This window comes from Perkinsus marinus (genome assembly GCF_000006405.1).
Source record: "Perkinsus marinus ATCC 50983 genomic scaffold scf_1104296941898, whole genome shotgun sequence".
Lineage (NCBI taxonomy): Eukaryota > Perkinsozoa > Perkinsida > Perkinsidae > Perkinsus > Perkinsus marinus.
In genome coordinates, this window is record NW_003212312.1 from 12,207 (window position 1) to 21,416 (window position 9,210).

General features: G+C 47.3%; 3 protein-coding genes across 3 annotated transcripts; all 3 read right to left on the bottom strand.

The window, feature by feature from the left end:
• Window positions 1-1,005: 1,005 nt before the first annotated feature.
• Pmar_PMAR025175 (conserved hypothetical protein) lies at window positions 1,006-2,541 on the bottom strand (the record flags this gene model as incomplete). The annotated part of the gene is made up of 10 exons (XM_002781521.1): window positions 1,006-1,139; window positions 1,186-1,298; window positions 1,342-1,412; window positions 1,457-1,553; window positions 1,607-1,733; window positions 1,784-1,916; window positions 1,970-2,059; window positions 2,112-2,184; window positions 2,231-2,304; window positions 2,356-2,541. The coding sequence occupies 10 exons, from the start codon at window positions 2,539-2,541 to the stop codon at window positions 1,006-1,008; spliced, it is 1,098 nt and encodes a 365-aa protein (XP_002781567.1).
• Window positions 2,542-3,156: 615 nt separating this feature from the next.
• Pmar_PMAR025176 (serine/threonine protein kinase, putative) lies at window positions 3,157-5,377 on the bottom strand (the record flags this gene model as incomplete). Its single annotated transcript, XM_002781522.1, has 10 exons — window positions 3,157-3,252; window positions 3,329-3,403; window positions 3,514-3,567; window positions 3,807-3,934; window positions 3,985-4,173; window positions 4,219-4,442; window positions 4,627-4,685; window positions 4,914-4,991; window positions 5,035-5,103; window positions 5,177-5,377. The coding sequence occupies 10 exons, from the start codon at window positions 5,375-5,377 to the stop codon at window positions 3,157-3,159; spliced, it is 1,173 nt and encodes a 390-aa protein (XP_002781568.1).
• A 1,864-nt stretch (window positions 5,378-7,241) lies between these two features.
• Pmar_PMAR025177 (hypothetical protein) lies at window positions 7,242-8,153 on the bottom strand (the record flags this gene model as incomplete). The annotated part of the gene is made up of 1 exon (XM_002781523.1): window positions 7,242-8,153. The coding sequence occupies one exon, from the start codon at window positions 8,151-8,153 to the stop codon at window positions 7,242-7,244; it is 912 nt and encodes a 303-aa protein (XP_002781569.1).
• Between the last annotated feature and the right edge of the window lie 1,057 nt (window positions 8,154-9,210).

Consider the following 9,210-nt stretch of genomic DNA (forward strand, 5'->3'; position numbering starts at 1 on the left):
GTGTCTATAATGATATCGCTGGTCTCATCCCATTTCCAACCGGCTCCTGTCATCGGACGGCCCCACCGTTTTGGCAGAAAGGGCGGCGCTCTCGGCTCGTCCATCAACTTTCTCGACGAACTCGAACAAGCCCTTTGAGTGGTACGATGGTCTCTATCATCATCAGTTGAGGGCGGAGGGCGTCGAGCCTCCACCGGCTGGATATTGAACCGGAGAGCAAGAGGAAGCTGAGTGATGCTTGCTAGTCCAACTTGATGATATTTCTCGAGCCGCTCCCACTCGTCCTCCAGTCCTCCTCCTTGTACTCGACGCTTGATCGACCTAGCCTCTCTACTATCGCGGCCCTCAAGGGCTTCCCGTGTGGACCTTAGCCGTAGGAGATGCTCTCGGAAATCTATAGCCCTAAGCTGCAGTTGAGGGAATATGCTGTTCTGTGCTGCATTGAGCATCGATGTCCATAAGGAAGATCACTGAGTGTGCTCAAGTTCAAACCTTGAATGATTTACTAGAAAAGAAGAGTTGGCCGACTTCGGCTCCTTTGACTACTCCAACGAGTATGGACAACTTCTCGAGAAAACCACCCGAAGACATTGTCGAATTGCGAAGGGAACCACTAAGAGGTTCTCCTTTGCACCAAGTTCATCGATGATGATTTTTGCTCCACCAAGGCCAATTCGTCTTGAGAAGACCCGCAGTAATCGTTTAGTGGGAATCAATGTCCTAGGTTCAACACATTACTAGTTGGAGCCTTTGGTCTCGCGACTATCTTTCTAAGCGAAGGAATCTAACCTGCCATTAACTTCGATAAAGTAGCCCCAAGCGGCACAAGCAAAGAGAGCGCCAAGAGTGACACCAGAGTTGACGAGTACTATGATGATGTATTGACAATAAAAACCGACCGAGGTTACCTCAGAAAGAATATGAATGTTGAGGATAAACAGGTCCACAGCAGTAACATCATCATCAACTGTTGTTGTTGTTGCTGCTACTGCTCTGACTTAGCAATTATACATTCTCTGGACCCGATGCAGGCCCATGATAGTGTTCTTCAAAGTCGGACCGACACAGCGGACACGTAGTAGCGGTGTTGAGCCAGTGAGCCAGGCAGCTCTTGTGGAAGTAGTGGTCACAAGGAGTATCTGAATAAAGTCCATGATGGGAAAGGTCAAAGCTCCCTTTCCTCACGCTTGATCTCGTCAGTGGAATCAGAGTAGTTCTGAAAGCATATCGAACACTCGTTTAGAGGATGACTGCCGTCCGCCGAGTTCTGGTCGTCTACAAATAGCGTCGAATCATATCTGACAGAATACATACCGCTTCTTAGCCCAGAGGTGTACTTACTGAACAGTTGGGATCTTGTCAATAACGTCAGGCGAGGCCCCTCTCTTGGCACGCAGCCGACCTGTCCGGACCTGAACATGGGAAGATGTGGGAGGCAATGATGATGATCTGTTACCATCCAGAGTAAGAAGGTGGCACCAAAGAGAGCTACAATGCCGAAACCACACCATATGGTCAGCCCAACGCCTATGAACCAAGCTGAACAGGTGTACCTGAGTGAAGGCAAATCAGCGAGAGCAGAGGAGAGTACATAAGGGAGACCTACAGTGAGGAGTTGGTCGCCGAACAGGTGTGGGAGGTCACTAGCAGGGTCTGACCGTAGATCAACCAGGCCGGGAAAAAGAGGTTCAGGAAGCTTTTCAAGAGGGCTAGCTTCACTGGATGCTCACTGGCTGAGACAGAGGGGTCCAGTTAGTGAGGATAGAAGTCTATACAAACCCACCGTGTAGTTGCCAGTCCTGGCCGTATGTTAGTCGTAAATACAAAGTCTCGACCATTCGCTGGAACACTCCTCGGAATAAGGAGGCTAGCATATAGACCTCTAGCCACATGAGAAGAGGAACGTCACATTCCAGCTGAAACCAAGGCGACATGATATCTCGAAGACAAACCTGTATAGTTGGCTTACCTTCCGGTCGTTGGTGAGGACTATCCAGATGGCCCAGGCCCAGAGGTAGAGGTACATGGCATATACAACAACGAGGATAAACAGTGCCACCTAACATGGTGAGCAATCCAGCCTCGATGATAAAGAGTAGAGGTAGGCCTACTGTGACCAACAATGTGAAGGAGGTTGCCACAGCCTCTGCCAGGTTACCACGGACTAGGAGCTCCCTCTCTCGCCTGACAAAGCACTGACTTCAACACCCATAGTATGACGAGCGCTTACCGAGACATCCGGTTTGGGTCAGACCCCTGCTCAGGGCCCAACAGCGATGAACCTTCAGGGGACGTCCCTGGTGTCTGAGAAGCACAAGTGATAGGCGTTAATGATGAATGCCAAGTCGATCTCACCGCGGGGTCGGGCATGTGGCCAGAACTAATTGGTCTGGGTCCACCAGCGTGACCACCGATGATCTGTGAGAAGGTCCGCAACAGTGCTACAGGTGGGTTCCTATGGCGGTCAGCGGCAGCTGATCCACCACCGAGGAGAGCATCAGATGATTGGGCGTGGTTGCGAGGACCTCCGTCGGTGGACATGCTCACACAAAACTATCAACGACAAGCACTGACAAAACCCAGTCAACCATTCTAGATCGAGCGAAGATAATACAGTCTGAAAATAGCAGTGTGAATTCGGACAATTTCCTCAGTGAAATGTGACGGCCCATAAATTTCAACACGTTATACGGCGATCCATGAATGCTACTATGATCTATACACTGTACTTACAGATGGTCAAAATCTACGGATCCATTACGAGTGATGGACTTCACCCGTATTGGCTACTGTATGGCTGTATGGTCAGAGCTATCAACAGAGTCTCACTACTCCTGCATGTTCATAACGATGCTCGCAACACACGGAAGCTGGCCGACAAACCTAGTAGTATCACTGAGGAGTACAGCAGATGGAGTAGAGTCTGTAATCCATCGCTTGATATCCCTACATGTGAACGCAACATTAGAGATGTTTTTGACCACAGCTTGAACGACAGCGTAGTCGGCAAGAAGTAGGACTGAAGTTTTGATCACTATGAAAAATATGCAATTTTCAGACAAATGTAATGATCGTCGGAAACTCTACTGTTGCATATAGTCAGGATTCGCGAAATTAACACAAGTCGCAGCATAAACAATAACAATACTAAGCAGCTCAGTTAAACGCTAGATGGGCCACTTGCTCAGCCAAGGCCTTCACCAGAGGTTGCCCAAGCACATCGTCACAGTTAGGTCTACGCCGTGGGTCGGGCTGAAAAGGAAATATTAGTAGGGAATGAGGCATTCACTTGAACCAGCATGCTAGTAGTGGTAAATGGTGAGCCTACCTGAGTCAAGGCCTGTATCATCATCGGCAGGTCTCCTCTAGATGCGTGGTTCCGTGGGCCTGTTAGAGCCGTATGCTGAGAGAACAGTGATAGACATAAGGCACGAAGAGCTGTCAGTTGAATAACGCAGTGATGAAGACTGCCAAAGCCCGATGTTAGGATTCTCTGAGAGCATCCAGACTTACACAATCCCTTATTATGGCTGCACACTTCTGAGGGTCGCTATCATACATGGGTACCTGACCTCAGCAAGCCGCGATACAGATACGAACCCGACAAAATGGGAACATACCACGTAGGGAAAAGAGCGTGGGAAATTATGCACATAGTCAACTACATGTGTAGGTGACATTTATGGAAATTCTGGAGGAAAATTGAGGAGATTCTCATCGATTTTTCTGCATTCTACTCGAATGTGTATATTCGTGATGAACCTCCCAGACTCAGCCGAGGAAAGCGAACATACATTTCCCAATACCTGGTTATAGCACATTGCATAAAGCACTATTCCCAATGACCACATATCGCATCTCTCGTCGTAGACAACTTTATCAGGATTCAGGAACGCCGCACGAAGCACCTCTGGAGCTGTGAATTCCACCGTGCCTTCGATGAGTGTCATCACAACTCGTCACAGTGAGAGGAGGTTCCCTTACCAGTAAAGCCAGTATGAGACTCAGACGTCCCTCCAGCGGCGAGCTCAGCAGTGCCAAAGTCGCTGACCATCGCTCTTAGTCCTTTCTGGCCGCTGCCCAGAACATAGTGAGAACCGTCCATACGCGCCATACGATCCGGATCAGATGTGAGCAGGATATTCGTGGGCTTTATATCACGATGAAGAACTCCTATGAAACACAACATCATCACTAAGGCGTTTTCCCTATACCCACCTAAGTGATGTAGATGCTGCAGGCCTCTAGCTATGTCGACGAACCACTGCCATATTTGTCCATCGGATAATCTCCGCGGATCGCTGTATTCCCCAGGTACTGCTGCTGCTGCTGAGGGGGCATCATCTTCTTGCTGCTGACTCTGGCCACTTTCCAACTTGAGTAAACTACGACGCCTTCGTCGTATTGCCTCTACTGTGGGGAATGGTTGGCCTCCAGGAGACCTGAAACGCATCTTGGGAACAGACCGCAGTGGAGTTGGAAGTACCCGAATATTCTGTCCGCCAGAGAGCCACCATCACAGATGACATGAGTATGAAAAGGTGTGGTACGTAGGGACAGAATTCATTAGAACGATGAGCTCCAACCTAGACAGTACATACGCCATAATAGAGGCGATATACTCACCAGCTGTGCTTATACGACACTATGTTGGGATGAGCCGCAATCCTCTCAAGAGTCTTCACCTGGAGAAACAAAGTCAAAGGTACAGTTCACACCACAGAGGTGACTTTTCACACTAGAGAAGGACCTAGAAGTTAGAATATAAAGCTATATTGCATAGAACCTGTCCGCAATCGATTTTCGAGTAGAAAAATTCTCAAGGCACTGGCTCTGCACGTGTCCAAGCCCGATATCGAACCCAAGTCCAACGGTATGCTAACGCTGAGGCCAGCTGCTGCAGCTGCTCCTACCTCTCGAACCATCTTCCTAAGCCAGATCCTATTGTCCCCTACTGGGACCTTCTTAACGGCATAGTCGCCGAGCATCACCTGGAGGGATAGTAAGGACGACTACGCAGCCTTGACCTGTTACCCCGTCTATGACGTGCTCGCAGTGATACACTGTTCCGAATGATCCTGAGCCGAGCCGTTGTGGCGATTCCTGAAAGAAATCATCATATACCCCGACAGGACCTATTCCGTATCTTGCACGGGCAACCTAAAGATTCTCCCACCTTAAAGAATCTCTCATAATATCCATTGTTGAGCATGCCCACAGGGATGTCCCTCAACTCCGACTCAGCTCGAAGGAATGGATTATTAGAGCCAGAGGACGATGATGACGTATTCGAGGGTGAGCCGCCGCCCCCACCACCACTAGGTCTACCAAATCTGCTACTGGTACGTCGTAATGGGACTCCATCCTCCCCAGACATCGTCGATACTCGAGAGTCCTGAAAGGCCACTACAACATGCTGGACATCATCAGGGGTGATGAATATAACACCGACGGAGGTTCGATCCCTGGCAAGGTCACTTTTTGTTGTAATATCATGTGAGCTCTCATGGGCCCTGTGCGATATGAGCATTCAACAGCACTACTGATAGCTCTTATACTCACAATGAAAATCAAGGTCGATAGCATATTCTATCTAGACATGCTATAGAGCAGCAGATGTGAGGTCTGAGGGTATTACCATAGTCATGTGACGATGTCGTCTATTGCGTTTGCTCGGTAGGTGTTCCTCTTCCTCTCCCATAGTGCTGTCCTCAGGCTCATCAGAGGAGGAATAATCAGCTGCTGGTTGGGATGCCTTCACGGCGCGGTAGAGATATTGCAGCATTTTGAAGTAGTTCTGGACAACATACCTGTCAGCGAAAAGTATCTTCCAATTCGCCTGGGCTCCCCAACAGACAATTGTATTTCTCATTGATACCACACCACCACCACTTCTAGTCGTATACACCCCCTCATACTGTGGTAAGTTATGGGCTATACGTCGATTGCACAGTGGCCAGCTATGAGTTTGCCGAGGCCCCCCAACAGGCTATAGTATTTCTCACTAATACCACACCATCACCACTTCTAGTCGTATACAGCCCCTCATACTGTGATCAGTTATGGGCTATACGTTGATTGGACAGTGGTCAACTATGAGTTTGCCGAGGCCGCCCAACAGACCATCGTATTTCTCATTGATACCACACCATCACCACTTCTAATCCTCTACACCCCCTCCTACTGTGACTGGTTATGGGCTATACGTTGATTGCATAGTGGACAGTGACCGGCTATATTGCTCATCATAGCTCCGTTATTAGGCGATGAACACGATGAGAAGCTGTGGTCCCTTGGGACTAACTCGTCATCATCATCGTCCTCCTCAGCTGCCGGGAACCCATTAGGGAGGGACCTGCTTCACCCACTGCATACAGGCCAGCATCCCCACGCCACTACTACCTCGACACGAGCTGCTTGGATGCCATATTATACAGAACTATAGCCTCCTTATCATCATCATCATCATTAGCATCAGCATGTTCCATGAGGGCAGCAGGTCGGTCGGAGTGGCTTGCCGCCGCTGCCGGAACGCTTGAGAAGGCCTCAGGCATCGCTACTAGGTGCTGCAGGAGTCTAGCAGGAGCCTCTGCACCCTGGAAGAGGAAGAGGAGCGGTGATTATATCAAAAGTGACATGGGGTTCGATACTACTTCACTGCTGTTGCTGTTGTCAGTCGCTGCCTGCAACTTGCTCATTAAAAAGTTGGTCGTCGTATTATCAATAGAGGACCGCCTCAAGGCTTATTATCACTAACAACCACAAACGACACATCTCATCGCCGTTTCCTCATATGCACCGAAACAGCAAAGCGTCCAGAAACAAACCAGGACTCATAATTTCCGTATTATCATCAACATGTATAAATGACCATATGAAAATTTTCCCTACACTAAAATGAGATCCCATGCCAACATTTACGCCCGGCCATTCCCCCTATGATCCTCCACTGTACGTCAACTCAACAATAGTAGCTTCTCGACAGCAGCGAATATTCATGTAAATTTCAAGTCTCTGCTTTTCACCCACTCAGTGGTATCATCCATATAACGGACCTGTCACAACCGTCTACATCACCACACCTTCTCAGTACAGTGTAGTAAAGTATGCATAATGTCAACCACATGTGTTGGTAACAATATGAAAATTCTGAGGAAATTTTGGAAAATTCTTTCAAGTTTCTGTACACTTCTGGTATATTCTCCTTAATAAATATATAAGCTCCTAAAGTATTGAGCTCGTCAGCTGAGGAAAGCGAACATGCCAGCACTACCGCAGTACCCACTTACAAGAAGCTCATAGTCCTCCTTACGGCCTCTATCACCCAACACTACACATGAAAACTTCCCCCCATCTCCAAAGAGCCGTATAGCCTTCAAAGGCTTAAAGCCTCGGCTCTTCCTCAACATAGTACAGGCCGCAGCTTCCTCCTCAAAATCAGACTTTTTCTCCTCCACAGATTTATGTCCAAAATTGGGAAGACTCTCATCAGCATTTTCCAGCTTTTGACGCAGTAAGTCTTCAAAGGCTAGCAACTCGCTAGCGGTACGATGCTCCTCTCGAGATCGCTGTGGAGTCGTCATGGAAACCGGTCTGAAAGTGATCTGCCCATCGAGACCTCTAGATTGACGGAACGCTTTAGCAGCCATTTCCCATTCATTTTCCGACTCGCCGATCGGTGGTCTTCCACTATAATCAGCATGATTCTCTTCAACTGGGTTCCCTAGATCTGTTATATGACCCTCGAAAGCCTGCACTGCCTTGTCGTCTACAACGGCCTTAGACGGCTCTTGTTTTTCCCGTAGCTCAGTCGGATTGATTACTCTGTAATCAGCACTAAGATCCTCACGAGAGGCCCCAGAGACGGCTGGGCTGGTTAATAGCGGATTCCTATTCGGACCGTTGCGATCCCAGAAGATGTCACTTGCAAGAATAGAACCGACAGCCTCTCGATTACCCATCATTGAGAGAGGCCTATATCTACTATAGTACATATCCGTACGAAAATTCCGTCGCTCCTTTTGCTTCATATCCTGCATGCCTCGGTCCAAGAAGTCCAACTGCCTCTGTAACAAGGCCATCTTACTCTCCCATCCTCTAGGCTGCAACCGGGGTAGACCATCTTCTGATGTAACGCGGGTGTGGTATAACATAGTTTAAAAAATTGAAACTTCATACGATCTCTAGAGGATAAACGAGCCCACATGCTCTAACGGAAAAATGTCCTAAAACTCTCCTCAGCTAACCCCACCGAATAAGACGCTATATAACACCTCTACCAAGACACTGTTAATGCAACGCTAATATGAACCAATCAACGATCAAGGACAATATTGCGTTGTTGTTACTACTACCATGAGATTATCCACTCACACTATTAGGAGTGTATAAGAGGAAAATATTGGTGGCTCATGCTGTGGCCATTCCGAACTTTCACAGCGTTTCCCTCGACACGATGGAGGCACTCTGGAAGTGTGATGTTGACTGCTAAGCTCAACTATGAGTTGCGTAAAGTGTCTATTGAGGTGTAGTTGGTTTTGGAGACTCAACAGCTCTCCTCATTTCCTATTGGAGTAAGTGGCGATCCAAATCCATTGGAGTCGATATGATAGTTTATTAATAACAATAGACCAGCATATGATAACCAATGATAGATAGCATATACAATATATAATCATATGTTAATATTCAATTTTATTATTATAATATTTCACTGCTCCATAGTAAATGTTTTTAAATCAGATGTTACATGTAATACAACTTAGTCACCCGATTTCCAAAATGATTCCAATAACAGGCCGATGAACTCTTGATAAGAAGCTCAGCGAGCTCCGCCCCTTCGCAGCGAAGACCAAGTAATGTTGATACTCACCATGAATATATAATCATTGTGTTTCATTATGGTGTTGGTGATGTAATAAAATATGCACATGGTCAACACAAACATCTGTTGGTGACAAGATGAAAATTCTGAGAGAAAATTTTGACAAATTCTCGTTGGTTTCTGACACCCTCATCCTAATTCGTATATAAACTCCTAACAATCACATGGTCAGCTTCATGTGTTAACAGCAAGATGAGAATTCTGAGAAGATTTTGGGAATTCTCATTGGTTTATGTACACTTCTACCAAAATTAATGATGAATTTTGTACATAAACCAATTACGACTTATTCATATGTAAACTCCCCACTCGGGAGTCTCAAGCTC